A 16,231-nucleotide genomic window follows, 5' to 3' on the forward strand; every position below is an offset into this window, starting at 1 on the left:
AGGTGAATTGCATAACGATTAAATGCGAGCGAGCTTGAAAATTTTACATTTTACAGTCCAAAAACTGCCGTTCTGAGCCATATTTTTTCGCTTTGGAAATCAAGGGAGGGGGCGCACCGGGCGCAACTGGTGGCAATTACTAGCAGCAACATCAGGTGAATTGCATAACGATTAAATGCGAGCGAGCGAAGAGAGCGAGCTTGAAAATTTTAGATTTTACAGTCCAAAAACTGCCGTTCTTAGCCGTATTTTTTCTCTTTAGAAATTAAGGGAGGGGGGGGGGGGGGGTGCGCCGGGGCGGAACTGCTGGCAATTACTGGCAGCAACATCAGGTGAATTGCATAACGATTAAATGCGAGCGAGCTTGAAAATTTTACATTTTACAGTCCAAAAACTGCCGTTCTTAGCCATATTTTTTCGCTTTGGAAATTAAGGGGGGGGGGGGGGTGGAGCGCATGCCACCGGGCGCAACTGCTGGCAATTACTGGCAGCAACATCAGGAGAATTGCATAACGATTCAATGCGAGCGAGCGAAGAGAGCGAGCTTGAAAATTTTACATTTTACAGTCCAAAAACTGCCCGTTCTTAGCCATATTTTTTCGCTTTGGAAATTAAGGGGGGGGGGGGGTGGAGCGCATGCCACCGGGCGCAACTGCTGGCAATTACTGGCAGCAACATCAGGTGAATTGCATAACGATTCAATGCGAGCGAGCGAAGAGAGCGAGCTTGAAAATTTTGACATTTTACAGTAAAAAAACTGCCGTTCTTAGCCATATTTTTTTCGCTTTGGAAATAAAGGGAGGGGGCGCACCGGGCGGAACTGCTGGCAATTACTGGCAGCAACATCAGGTGAATTGCATAAAGATTAAATGCGAGCGAGCTTGAAAATTTTACATTTTACAGTCCAAAAACTGCCGGTCTTAGCCATATTTTTTCGCTTTGGAAATCAAGGGAGGGGGGCGCACCGGGCGGAACTGGTGGCAATTACTAGCAGCAACATCAGGTGAATTGCATAACGATTAAATGCGAGCGAGCGAAGAGAGCGAGCTTGAAAATTTTAGATTTTACAGTCCAAAAACTGCCGTTCTTAGCCATATTTTTTCTCTTTGGAAATTAAAGGAGGGGGCGCACCGGGCGGAACTGCTGGCAATTACTGGCAGCAACATCAGGTGAATTGCATAACGATTAAATGCGAGCGAGCTTGAAAATTTTACATTTTACAGTCCCAAAACTGCCGTTCTTAGCCATATTTTTTCGCTTTGGAAATTAAGGGGGGGGGGGGGGTGGAGCGCATGCCACCGGGCGCAACTGCTGGCAATTACTGGCAGCAACATCAGGAGAATTGCATAACGATTCAATGCGAGCGAGCGAAGAGAGCGAGCTTGAAAATTTTGACATTTTACAGTAGAAAAACCGCCGTTTGTAGCTATATTTTTTCGCTTTGGAAATTAAAGGGGGGGGGGGGGTGCAACCGGCGCAACTGCAGACAATTACTGGCAGTAACATCAGGGGAATTGCATAAAGATTAAATGCGAGCGAGCTTGAAAATTTTGACATTTTACAGTCCCAAAACTGCCGTTTGATGCTATATCTCTTTTTGCTTTCGAAATTGAGGGGGCGCACCGGGCGCAACTGCTGGCAATTACTGGCAGCAATATTAGGAGAATTTAAATGCGAGCGAGCGAAGCGAGCGAGCTTGAAAATTGTGACATTTTACAGTCCAAAAACTGCCGTTTGTAGCTATATTTCTTTGCAGTAAGGGGGGGGGGGCGCACCGGGTGGAACTGCCGGCAATTACTGGCAGCAACTTCAGGAGAATGGCATTACGACTAAATGCCAGCGAGCGAGCTTGAAAATTTTTGACATTTTACAGTCCAAAAACTGCCGTTTGTAGCTATACTTTTTCGCTTTGGAAATTAAGAGGAGGCGGGGGGGGGGGGGGGGGACGCCCGGTACGCCCCTCCCCCTGGATCCGCCACTGGTAGTCAAGGGTGTCGGTTTATGTTCATGACTGGGGGAGGTATGACCAGCGAGGTGGCGTCGAAGTGACCAAGTATGGGAAGGATGTCCAAAATATATGTATAACATAGTCAACACTGTATAGAATACACTTGTACTAGTAGATAATTATGTGTAAAATCAGTGCTGCCAGAACCAGGGGTGCGAATTGCTTTTGCACACGATTTTTTCTTTTTTGTTTTTGTTTTTGTCCCCGATGCAAAATTTCCAAAAGAAATAAATAGAAAAAAAATAATAATCATCCGGCGTTGAGGTCGCTCGCAGACTGAAGGTTTTTTTTTTTTTTTTTTAAGGGTCTGAAGGGGGGTGCGTTCGCACCCAACGCACCCCCCCCCCCCCCCCTGGTGACACCCATGGATGATGAGATCTAAGTTTTGATGTTGATCAATTTTGATGAACATTAAACTGTAGACAAATTTCTGAAAATTTCAGAGTCTTGCAGGAGAGGACAAAAACACAAGCTGCATCTATTCGGACAAAAGTATAGATACCTACCTCCTGAGTTCATGGCACAATCTAACCCTCCAATTATAGTAATTGGCAGTCCTAGTTGTCTGCCTGTGAACAGAATTCAGTAAAATAAATGTATATAAGACTGACATTACTACACAGTGAACAGCAGAAGGATAGATAGATAGGTAGGTAAGGCTAAGTCTGAATTCTGTCCGGTGTGTACACCTTTCAGCAATATAAAACCAACAACTTCTTTCTTAACCCAACTTAAAAAACAAAAACCAAAAAATCAAAAACAAAACACACGAATATGATCATGGTGAGGTTAATTTCGGCAGAACGTCCTAAAAATTCAGTGATATCACGATTAAAGAGGAAATCCAGTCCAACTACAAATTAATTGATAAAAAGAGTAAAATCATACAAGTTCAAGGGTGAAAATTTGACTGAAATCGGATGAAAAATAAGGAAGTTGTGACATTTTGAAGTTTTGCTAATTTCTGCGAAACAGTTCTTGTACAGTGGATATGAATATGCAAATGAGTGAGTTAACCATGTCATACCCTCACAATTTTCCATTGATCGCGTACCAAAAAAAAAGGACATAAATTAAATGTTTCTGTCATTGAAGTCTGAAACACGAAGTTTTTCCTGGTTGAATAACTTCAGAATACTGATCAGTTAGATATACATGTATAAGGATTTGAGCCTCGGGCATAATTGAATTTGAATGAAAAACTGGAAATGTCAAAATTTTTGTGCAAAAATTATATGGTGAGTTCTGAGGGAATGACTTGCTTACTTTGCCATTTGCATATTCATTTTGACTGTTCAAGAACTGTGAGCGAAACTTCGAAATGTCATAAATTCCATATTTTTCATCCGATTTCGATCAAATTATATACCGTTGAACTCGTTATATTTTACCCTTTCTTATCAGACTAACTTATATTTGGACTGGATTTCCCCTTTAAGAAAATCCTTGGTCATGAGGCAAATTCACTCAAGATGACTCTGAGAAAACAGAGAGGGATTGAAAAACACCCATAGTTTAATCAAAATAGGACATAGCATAGGGGAGAAGTATACCTGATATTTCATATCATATTTCACAACAGTTATAGCGGTTACAATGTCCTATGATTATGGTATATGAACAATCATGAATATTTTTTTTTCTAAAGATGACGAAACTCTGTTTGCATTCCTGCACGCTCACAACTACTGTAGAACAATATTTGAAATATCAACATGATAACATAACAATATTAACATATTAAGAAATTTCTTCTTCCTTTTTAGCAATAGCAAGTTTGTTGTACAGATGTTCAAAAGTTTGTGAGATTTCAACTGGATATTCTAAACATTATCAAATGTATCATAAAAGAAAACAAAATACCGAATCTGTGAAGAGGCATCGATGTTGGTGAAACCGTCGCACCACTCGCTGCTGCAAATCGATCAATGGTATCGGTTACGATTCGATCGACGGCGGGATCAGAACAATCTTGTCCGAAGCCCTCCTTCAATACGGCGACAGATATCGTTTCGGGTTTCATGTCTTTCAGCTGGATAAAACAATGAAAAGGTACGGAAATATATACGTATATATTGTTCATTAATATGATCGGCTGCATATTAAAGCAATTTGGCAGGAAGAAATTAGTGTATTCATAATTCTCGTGCTTATAGGCGAGATGTGGTACCAACCATGTATCTACAAGACGCGTTTGAATAAGATTGAATTGCTTTCTTTGAATGCATTCAATCTGAGTTGAATTGAACTACCCTCACTGAGTGTTCCCAAGTGTCCCCCAAAACAAATACAAGTGAAAATCAGTTGTTCCTTCTCAAATATCATGACAAGAAAATTCCGCTGTTCATCTTTGTTTACGTTGACATGAAGGCATGCTAATTCTTGGCAACCATCAGAAAAATAATCGGCACGAAAAGTGCATATTTTCATTGCATATTCACATAAGATAGATATCATGAGCAAAGGATGGTATGAGATTTCGGAAGAAACGCATTATCACGCACTCGTACACTTAGTACTCCAAGCCATACTCTGCATTCATTCGTTCATGATTATGTTCTCATCTCAATTTTTTTTTTTGAATAAAAAATGTTTAGTGGAGTTCATTCACCTTGCCTTTGTGACGCTTTACAATGATATAATGAAATAAAAATGTCACAAAATTACAACAATGCCAGTCAGCATTAATATTTATAAATTGTTTCTAAATAGCTAGAATTCAGAACGTCCCTTTCCCCACATGTTTTTGCAAAGGAGGGACATACTCATGATCAAGAATTTCTTACATGTTTTGTGTAATTTGGCACATCGATATTGCACGGCTGCCTCGGGTCTCTACCGTCGTCATAACCTGCAATGGCCTGTTGACATACAAGGGAAAGAACATGTTCATATGTAAATGATATCAAGAATACATTTAAATGTCTAATATATGTTTAAAGAGATTAATACAAACAAATATATGAATTAACTAACACATTATACGTACTGTGCATGGGTCATGTGGGTAGGCCTACATTGTATAGCAAGATTCTGGAAACGTGCACTATCACCAACTCCAATATCTTATTCCTGTGCACTGAAAATATGCGTATGTTTGATACAATAATAGTAATAATAATAACAATAGTAATAATAATAGTTGTAATAGTTCTTAGAACGGATAACACTGTAAGTCTCTACGCGTGTACAAATGGAAACAACATCTTTCAAATATTTCTCTATTCACATATAATCAACAGTTATCAACACGTGATCAAAAAGATGAGTATTTAACACAGATTTGCATTTATCAAAATCTGTAATGCATCTGATACTGAGGAGATTATTCAGAAATGATGGTGCCATTTTTTCAAAAGCCCTATCACCAAATGTCTTAGATTTGACACTTATTTCAGAGAGGAGATTTTAACTATAACTTGGATTTAACTTGGATGACGGCCTTAGCATGGATGAATCAGGAGTTATTAATACATTATATGTAGTATTAGTGAAATCAGGCACAACATGACAATGATTATACACAAGATCTTATTTCACTTCATGGTTGCCACTTTACCTCCAACATCAATGCGCAGTCTTCGACACTCCTAGTAATTGGACCAAGATGATCGAGCGTCAGCTCCCCCGAACCTGCACCGGTGTAGGGGACCAGTCCAAAAGTTGGCTTCAGTCCCACCAATCCACACCAGCTTGCCGGGATCCGAACTGAGCCTCCCTGGTCGCCACCGATGGCCAGATCGACCTCGTTTTTTGCAACCTGCAGAATGTAAAGGATTGTCATCGACGGCAATGTGAAAGGGTTCCATCTTATGATAGCATGTGACTATACGGATCACACTGATTCTCATCCCAGAAATTCGCTATTACCAATAAAAAGTTGGTACCATTTTGTTCTCATGTGTGTATGATCATATGTCTTATTAAAATCTTGATAAACGCATTGGTCCCATATGATTAATCATCATTTCATAAGGTCGGCTACTCCCATTCTTTTTAACGATAGAAAAAACATTCCACGACATATCTTTTAGTATCTCGAGTTGTCACTGATTTGAAAACAGAGTGAACGTCGCTAATTGTATTCATTTACCGCAATAGTCCGGGCTTTCGGGTAAAAAATAATTTCATGTTCTTTTCTTTTTTTTACAAATTTGAAGAATATTTGGAGTCTCCATCATGCAGTTCCATGTTCAAATTGAAATTTATAAAACTTAACTTTGCCATTGTTGGCTAAGCTTTAGCAGAAACATCGGGAGTGTCGATTCAAAAGGATCAGGTTTCCAGAGTGTGTAAGAAGAAAATAGGTCACACGATGACACTCTAGTACCACACTAGACAGCTACACGAAGATGTGAATCTTTATTACAAGATGAACCATCGCAAGATCTTCGCGCTAATTTTTGGTTGCCAAAGATTTCGCTGCCCCTCACGAGGTTGCTGCCGGAGCAGGAGAAACTCCATCGGCGGTCATACGATGGCTATAAGGTGCCTTGAATGACAGAAGTTACACGATCAGAGCTGAATTTGAACATTTTCTTTTTCGTGTGTTCATTTTTGCTCAATTTCGGGACAGTGTGACGAGTGCACGAAGAGCTGTTTTCACGGGGCACGCGAACGAATTGACAAGGATGCGAATATCGGAAAAATGGCAAAGTTCGTCGTTCGTCATGTTCGTATTCTAAGTTTTTAAAATAAGCGTAAAATATCGCCAAACCGGGCCCGTGGTTTGGAAGTGTAGTCAACTGTTCGCTGGTGTCGTTTTTTAGTTTGGTGGGAGCTGAAAAAAATTTGAAACTTCTTGCGAACATTTCCAGATCCCGGATTGTGACTTGCTCATGATTTGATCTCGAAAATGTACCAAAAGCTTCGTCATATGCGCACGACTTACTCAAAGATGTGCGCGATGTTCGCAAAATCTTCGTGAAACCCCAAACAGATTCCGACAGTTTGGATAATGTCTTGTATACGTTCCATGAAAGCATGTAGCGACGTTCGTCCGATCATTTATCGACGTATTAGCGAATTGTTTGCGTATACTTCTCGAGACATTCATTCATTTGGCGCATGTTTGGGGAATATCCGCACCAAGTGATGTCTAACTTATGTCAACGCATGGCTGTCGTGTCTGGATTCATACTGACTTCATTTCATTTCATTTCATTTCATTTCATTTCATTTCATTTCATTTCATTTCATTCATACATTTAATTTATAAAAGTTTTCCACTAATTACAATCGTAACATACAATCATCAATACATCTTACCAACTATAGTCATAAAAAACTGAAAACCCCGTTCATTGCCGTTTATAAAGAATACTGGTAAACTTCAATAAGCCTATAGAACATGTCATATCTATATTTGAAAATCAGAATAATGTATGGGGAAGCAAACTACGAAAAGGCAGAAGCTTGTGGTGGGGTACGTTCTCGAAAAAGAAGCCCCCCCCCCCACACACACACGCACACGCACACACACACACAACATGCGTGCATGCACAAACCAACAAAGAACAAAAGAGTGAGAGATGAAAGAGAGAAAAAGAAGAAAGAGAGGAGAACAAATTTGACTTCAATTCTATTAGACAGCCATACCTCCTTCTGTAGGTTATTTGGTACTTGCTTCGGCTCTTGATTGACTTTTGACTATCAATTCGGAGCTAACCTCGCGCAAAAAAAAAAAAAAAAATGATAAAATAAAGTGTCATATTCGTATAGCCATCTTGTGCCAATTTCGGGACAGGGTGACACCATCCCATTTGCGAAGGACGCGAAAGTCAAAGTTCTTCGTCTATTTCAGATAAACCACACAGACAGCGACATGGAGTTCTCTAGCTAGTTTTCTCCATTCCCATAAGGCTGCGTTCACATAGAAGTATTCGGTATTCGGTATTCGCTATTCGCTATTCGCTATTCGCTATTCGCTATTCGGGCACCGAGTACACCATCACCCGCACCGTCAACTCACCATCCCACGCAGTGAGGATTTCTTCCTCCTACATCCCAGCAAATCTTATTCACAATTTCTAAACTGCATCAGAACGTCAGTCTACATGCTTATTTTTGCTAAATGGCAAATCCAGACCAAAATTGTCATTATTTCATAAACGAGAGACGGTATACGCTGCAAGAAAATCGAACAAGCTCGATTCCCACTTTTCTATACTATTCGCAGCTATTCGGTACTTTCGAATAGTGCCCTCTTATGAGAACAGGTGTGAGGAAATCCTATCGTTCGATTCAAGCTATTCGCGTGCCCTCGAAAACGAGCCCCGAATACCCGAATAGTATACTTTTATGTGAACGCAGCCTAATACTCACCAATACCGCGCTGCCCGAGCTCGATCCACCTGCGACGTGCGTATCGTCGTATGGATTCGACACGGGTCCGAACGCACTAGTATAGCTGCTCCCAGAAACACAGTTGTCTTCGCTTGTAGCCTTACCCAGAATGACGCCACCTTCATTCCACAAGCAATGCATAATGAAGAACATGTATGCATGTTAGTATGTGAGTGCATGTGTTTGAGAAGGAGAGATAGGTGTTGCACATTTATTTGTTGCACATTTATTTTCCATTTTTTGACCACCTCAACTCTTACTAAGAAATTATCCATAATTCCCCTTTGTCTGTATGAGTCCTGAGCGCAAATGATAGGGCCTATCTATTTTTATCTCTATTCATCTTTATGCCGGCGGTTCTATATGATGCATTGCAAAGTTTGGAACACTTAAATAGCAGAAGAGAAAGAAAACTACAAAAAAAAAAACACCTTTTGTAAATAGCCACTTATGAATCTTACACACTTCAGAGAGCTTTCAAAATTCTTATCTATCCGTGTAAGACAATGCGCCTCCGGTATTGAACCGATTACTGAGTCAATCTTTTATCAACCTATGATTCTTGGTTGAACACTTGTAATTTCTGGTTATTTCATGCATTTCAATTCAGGTGCTAAAGTTCGGCATTGCACTTTATCAAATTCATCAGTCTTGAACACTCTAATATCGCGTGAAACAGTACCCAACCAAGGAAGACAAAATCAAAATCATAATAAAAGCTTGCTCTTTGCATTCTACAAATAATAGTCAAGTCACACAAACCTGCGTCCAACACCCGAGTCACAACCGTAGCGTCGAAGTCTGGAACGTAGCCCTCGAGGGCGTGGCAACCCATCATCATCGGGATTCCTGCTACCGCAATGGAGTCCTTGATGGCGACGCGCTTTCCCGACAGTTTCCCGTTAGATGCCCCGGTTATCGTGGATTTATAATACCTATACAGTAGTAACGAGCATCGAGTAACGATTGATAATAGACTAGACACATGATGGGTACGAGATCCGTCAGTTGACCAAACAAATCCTTCAAATATTTTTTTTTCAAATTTCCTTGTTATTAATGCCCAAGACTAAAAAAAAAAAAGGAAATATGCTATAGGGAAATCAACATTTCACCACAATGCGCACATTTTTTGCATATATTTGTCCACTACGTTTTGCACATGAATATCAAACCTTAAAGGCATAACTTACCCTTGCAGATGAAACAAAAACCCATCATTACAGCTTCAAAATACATCTAAAATGTGAGTTAGGGATAGAAACAACCAATGTAAAAATTTGAACCAGTATAATCGATGTTAAGTATTGTTAAATATACAACATGTGAACAATACTAGTAGCTATAATAAAAATGTTTGCAGACTAAACTGTCTACAGGTACGGTTTAATGAGAAAAATAGTGATATCTCCTTATATTTTAGGCTTTATTGCAAAAACTTTATATGGTAGGATGTTTTGTGATACAACTGACCTACAAATCTTGCATCAAAGTGATATCTTGAACATTTTTTAAATTACTGCTCTCAAAGGTAAAACAGGCCCTTTTAGTAACTGCAACTAACGAGTGTTTCTTCGTGTTTAGTACCAATTTACAGTTACCAAGAGTACAATTTCTGACTGATATTCATTTCATTCTATTTTTTTTTTTGAGAGAGAGAGAAAGTCTGTTGCTAACCAAGCATTATGCGGATTACTATCTTTACTTGGTCGTTGACCAGGAGTCCGTGGGTACTTGACCAGTGTAGTGGGTTCTACCAGCTCGTCGAGTTCGTTGATCCCCCTCACAATGTCATCGATGGCGGACTGGTAGTCCCGCAGCTCAGGGCTACCTTTTAGTCCGAGATCGAGCTCGACAGAGAGTTCTTCGAGCTCCTCACGTGTGGGTCCAACCACCATCGGTGTCCGGTATAGACAACCTTTTGGTGATAAGAAATAGGAAACTTTGTCTGCTTCCAGGTTGACTACTCTCGATATGAATTTATGACGTCACAATCATTGAGGAATTAACGAACGTTTCAGTTCTTTTAGATTATTATAATAGAAAACGCTTTCTCCGTGACCTTGACAATTGCGTTAAATCCTTCATGGCGATTGACAAAGAGCAAATGAAGTGTGGAATGGGACAAGATGACTCTAGTTTCATTACTTGTTAGCGCAGAGCTCTATACAGATTACATTTTTAGAGTAGGCTGCATTCATTAGGATCATACACTGATGATAATCTATACGCTATTTGATGGCAACAAAAGTAATAGGATTTGACCAATTAAAAACGTACCCACTTTTTAGTGGATGATGATGTGTGTATAAACATTGCGCTTTGATACTTAAGTGCAATACGCACAATGCAAACGCATGCTGACCTCTATTAATTTACAATATACCCTGATCATCACGTAAAATATGTGGCCAAATGTAAATCTATTGATTATGTGCCATACAATCAGTGGCGTAACTACGGGGGGGGGGGGGGGGGCGCCCAATCCACTGGTAAAAAAAAATAATGAAAAATAAAATTACCGAAATGGTAATTCAAGGGTTAGTAAACTGCTTTTGAAATCGACATGAAAGGGGGATCATGAAATCAGATATATTTTCTAAGATTTCTTTTAACCATAATAAAAGGGGTATAATATAGTGTGAAACATTGTTCAAAAAGCCTGGAGCCGACAAAATATTGTGATTCAGCGTGATTCCTGGTTGGCATTCGGAATATAAGCAGGAAGTGCGCAGTGTACTCAGAACATCCGAACGGCAAAAAGAGTTGCTGCAATGTTGCGCAATGTGATGTGCACCTTTGAACCTTACGCTTCGTTATATCAAAGCTAGATCATTGATTTTGCAGTGTTACTTTACATACTAGTCTATATTAAAATGCCTTGCATTGCCAATAATAAGACTTGACCTAGGCTATTTCCTAACTTTTCCATGTATATAAAAAACACACACACACACACACACACAAACACAAACAATTAGGGGATGTTCTAAAGTGCAGATTTTGGACATCCTTCCCCCGCTTGGTCACTTCGACGCCCCCTCGTTGGTCATACCTCCCCCAATCATGAACATAAACCGACACCCTTGACTACCAGTGGCGGATCGGGGGGAGGGGCGCACCGGGCGCTCCCCACCCCTCTAATTTCCAAAGCGAAAAAAATATCGCTACAAACGGCAGTTTTGGGACCGTAAAATGTCACAATTTTCAAACTCGCTCGCTCCGCTCGCTCGCATTTCATCGTTATGCCATTCTCCTGGTGTTGCTGCCAGTAATTGCCAGCAGTTGTGCCCGATGCGCCCATCCCCCTTAATTTCCAAAGCGAAAAAGTACAGAAACGGCAGTTTTTGGACTGTAAGTGTCAAATGTCAAAATTTTCAAACTCGCTCGCTCCGCTCGCTCGCATTTCATCGTTATGCCATTCTCCTGATGTTACTGCCAGTAATTGCCAGTAGCTGCGCCCGGTGCGTCCCCCCCCCCCCTTAATTTCCAAAGCGAAAAAGTATTGCTACAAACGGCAGTGTTTGGGCTGTAAAATGTCAAAATTCTTAAGCTCGCTCGCTTCGCTCGCTCGCATTTAACCGTTATGCCATTCTCCTGATGTTGCTGCCAGTCATTGCCAGCAGTTGCGCCCGGTGCGCCCCCCTAATTTCCAAAGCGAAAAAATATAGCTACAAACGGCGGCTTGTGCCGAAAGGGTGGGTTGGGTGGTGGCGCGTCGCGTTAATGGGAACACCACCCTTCGTCCAAAGCCCCCCGGTTTTGCCGAAAGGGTGCGTTGGGAGCGTTGGGTCGCGTCGCGTTGACTGGAACCCCACCCTTTGTCCAAAGGCCCCCCCCCCCCCGGTTTTGCCGAAAGGGTGCGTTGGTACTTTTTCCTCATGTAATATTAAAAGACGAGTTTTGAATTTATATTTAACCTTCAAACAACCATTTCAAAGAGGCTATGGTCCGGATCGGTTAACACTCTATTACCACTTGGTCTACAGCCAGTTGGTCTAATAGACTGTTCAATATCAGTTGGTGTAATAACCAGTTGGTCTAGTCATCATTTCGTCCAATTACTGTTTGGTCTAATTGTTATTTGGTTTGATTACTATAAAGGGTGGTGTTCCCATTAACGCGACGCTCCACCACCCAACCCACCCTTTCGGCACAAGCCTAGAAAAAGCCCCCCCCCCCCCAAAAAAAAAAAAAAAAAAAACAATAAATAAACAATAAAATAAAAACCCAGTTGGTCATATAGACGAAACGATGATTGGACCAAATGGTACCTGATTAGACCAGGAGGCTGGCTATTAGACCAAATGACAATAAGATCAATGGCTATTAGACTAAATGGGTGTAGACTAAATGATGATAGACAGAGGCTAGACCAACTGGGCAATGGACCAAAATTAATGATGTGTACACCAAATTTATATTGGACAAATTTGGTTTTATTTTAGACCATTTGATGATTAGACGAAATGGAATTAGATCAACTCATAATGGACCAAATCGGTATTTGATGATATAAATTGGTGTTAGACCAAAAATAGACCAAATGGCTACCATTAGACGAATTGACTGTTGACCTAATAAACCAAATAACAATTAGACCAAACAGTAATTGGACGAAATGATGACTAGACCAACTGGTTATTAGACCAACTGATATTAAACAGTCTATTAGACCAACTGGCTGTAGACCAAGTGGTAATAGAGTGTAAACCGATCCGGACGAAAGTTTGAAATGGTTGTTTGAAGGTTAAATATAAATTCAAAACTCGTCTTTTAATATTACATGAGAAAGAGTACCAACGCACCCTTTCGGCAAAACCGGGGGGGGGGGGGGGGGGGCTTTGGACGAAGGGTGGTGTTCCCTTTTAACGCGACGCGCCACCACCCAACCCACCCTTTCGGCACAAGCCACAAACGGCAGTTTGGGACTGTAAAATGTCAAAATAATTATCATTCTCGCTCGCTTCGCTCGCTCGCATTTAATTGTTATGCAATTCTCTTGATGTTGCTGCCAGTAATTTGTCTTTTCACATCGTCATTCCATAATTCATGTAAGGAAAACTTACAATGTTGATCAATGACTGCGCTGTGGAATGTATCACATTCCGTTATGTATTGTAGTCCCCATTAAGTTTGCAGACTTACAGCGCACGCACACACACATACACACGCACGCACGCACAAGCATACACACCCTCAAAATAACTTTTCCACGAGGTGCCCCCCCCCCCCAATGTCTTGACCCACGGTACGCCACTGCATACAATTTACTGTATAATACGTTTGCTTCTATCTTTTTTTTCTCTCTACAGATTACCTGGGTCCGCCAACAAACGTCCACCTCCAATCCAAAGTAAGTAATGCTGAACAAAAGGCATTGTACGGAAACATGCAAGTTATGCTCACTCCAGGGGAACGCGGTGCATACCTTTGTCATTGTTAATCATATTAGAATGTGGCATGCAGTGATGGGCAGATTATGTCGTTGGCATAATCTTAGTTTAGATTTTTTTTTTTGATTGGCGGATCCTGAAGTAATCTGAAGAAAAATAGTTGAAAAATATCACAAAACATATGCCACATATAGGTATTATGTTAGCCACACAATGATTTATCATAAATCGAAGCAAATCAAGTTTAAGTTTGGAGCCCTTTCCTGTAATGGCCTTCACCCTTCTGCCCCTTGTGTGCTTTCGAGGTCATTATTTTGTTTAATGATAGATTTGTCTCCACATTGAATGAACGCACAGACATGATGAACTTTGCACTTTATACTGAATACAAGGAACATTCTCATGCAGACTTCAAAATGGCGGAGCACAACTCCCAAGTTCTGTCGAAGACAGCGAAGACAACAGACGAGACACACCAGAAACACGGTAAAACAACAGTAAATGTAAAAGTGAAACGTATTCTGTGGTATACTGCACAGCAGCTATTATGCGGTTATTTATACCCTCTCATGATTTGTGTTATCGATATTCCTATTTTACTTCTTGTGAAATAAACGTGAATGCTCAGTCAAGTGCATGCATGCGTTTTGGATTATGATGTTTCCAATATGGTGTCTATATACAGGATTAGTCTTCCCCCATAGACACGCGTATCCTCTCCGACGCACACTGTTAGTACTTAGATCTATGTCAGGTCACTTTACATTAAGTTTCACCCAGTTCAAAACCGTGAATGAATTTGTAATCTAAATCCAATACTTACCTTTTCCGTATCTATGCTCTGCCATCGTCCTCCGTTCTATGTGAATGTGCTTATAGTTTCTCTATAAATCAGACAAGGTTTCGGCTGTAGTATAATGCAGTCAGGGAACCACGGAAGCGAGGGTCTAGTCCAGGGTTGGGAGACAGTACGTAAAGATCCGAGGTCACAGCTACACAATAGTTACGTTCAGACGGGAGCCCTTAACCTCGAAGTTAGGAAACTTCGAGGTTAGAGCTTGTAGTTAGGGACCGTGACGACGCACTCGTAGTTAGCAAACCTCGAGGTTTGCTCGATGTTTCGAGCCACGAGAAATCTTATGGTTAGCGCTCTAACCACGAGCCGCGGGGGTCCCCACTCGTAGTTAAGCACCGTGTGGACACAAAAAACAACGCCGTAAACTCCAGCCCCCCACAATTTCCCTCTGCTTCCGGGTCAACCTCCCAAACGTACACCACAAATACACTACACGTGAAAAACCTATGACGCACGACACAACAACATAATCTTTTCTTCCCATGCGCTGGATCTCTGAAACTGAACACGTCGAACTCGCTATATTCTATATTCTTCTCCGACGCTAAAAAAAAAAAAATGTTTTCAACGAATATCTTCATAAAGGCATAAAGTCATCAGTGCAGTGCTATCTCTGCATATCATGACAGAGAAAAAGAGTACCTGTAAGCGAGTCCGACAGGGTTGGACTTAAGAATAAATAGACGCCTTGTTAACAGTGTGGGCTTAAACTTCCGGTTTTGTGGTTTTAACATCGAGTGGGACCCATTCGTAGTTACGGGGGGCAGAAGCTTAACCTCGATGTTTCGTAACCTCGAGGTTAAGATTCGTCGTGTGGACACACGTCGTAGTTAGGGGGCAAGAGCTAAACCTCGAGGTTTCCTAACCTCGAGGTTAGGGTCTGCCGTCTGAACGTAACTATAGACAACTCGTGGACCTGTTTCACGAGTTTGAATCTGTACGAGAACGGCCTAGACCGGTAACCGAGAAAATGATTACTTTGTACAAACGAATCAACATGTGTCTTTTGGTACACACGGTGTATAGTTAAGTGATTGTGTACAACCTTTGATCTCTCCGGTAATCTCTTAATGGGAAATTCCTTCCTGACGTTTATTTTGTATGTAAGCAGAAAAAGCAGAGAAACAGGGTCCACCGTAGGGAAATATCGGACGAGCATGTGTGTATGTATTAACTATTGTTTGCTTTTTATTCTTCCTTATTCATCCTTTTGTTTGGTAACATGGCTCAGCGAATAGTGCCTTCACCGGGTTGTAATATTGTAAGATCAGTTGGAACTTTTTTTTTTAAACTCAATGATTACTGTGTATTTTTATGTTGTTTAGGGACGTATTATATTATTACATTTTGAGTGATCCACGTATTACAAGCCTTGCTTTTCTAGTGGATCACTCTGTTTCCCTCCTTTTATCAACCTTTAAAAAGTATGCAGTGATGTTCTTGAATCTACTTTGCTGTTATTATTGCGTTATGTATTTTCCTTTTCAAACTGACGAAATAATGTGAAGGTGTAATGCATACTTGCATTTTGTCGTAATCTTTGTTGGATATTGGAGGGAAATGAAACTGAACTGAACTGAAAAAAAAAAAGTTATGAGTTGTAAAAGTTTGAGATTGGAGATTGAG

General features: G+C 40.7%; 1 protein-coding gene across 1 annotated transcript; it reads right to left on the minus strand.

Moving 5' to 3' along the window:
- Nucleotides 1-2,514: 2,514 nt before the first annotated feature.
- On the minus strand, nucleotides 2,515-10,251 carry LOC139724887 (amidase-like; the record flags this gene model as incomplete). Its single annotated transcript, XM_071636010.1, has 7 exons — nucleotides 10,031-10,251; nucleotides 9,116-9,288; nucleotides 8,333-8,472; nucleotides 5,568-5,768; nucleotides 4,795-4,869; nucleotides 3,872-4,040; nucleotides 2,515-2,577 (listed from the first exon to the last, which is right to left on the minus strand). Coding segments are annotated over exons 1-7 (1,042 nt in total), but the record flags the coding sequence as incomplete, so codon positions are not given.
- Between the last annotated feature and the right edge of the window lie 5,980 nt (nucleotides 10,252-16,231).

This window comes from Diadema antillarum, unplaced genomic scaffold, assembly GCF_040938485.1.
Source record: "Diadema antillarum isolate AM-2024a unplaced genomic scaffold, OU_Dant_1.0 seq00000002_RagTag, whole genome shotgun sequence".
Taxonomy (NCBI): Eukaryota; Metazoa; Echinodermata; class Echinoidea; order Diadematoida; family Diadematidae; genus Diadema; species Diadema antillarum.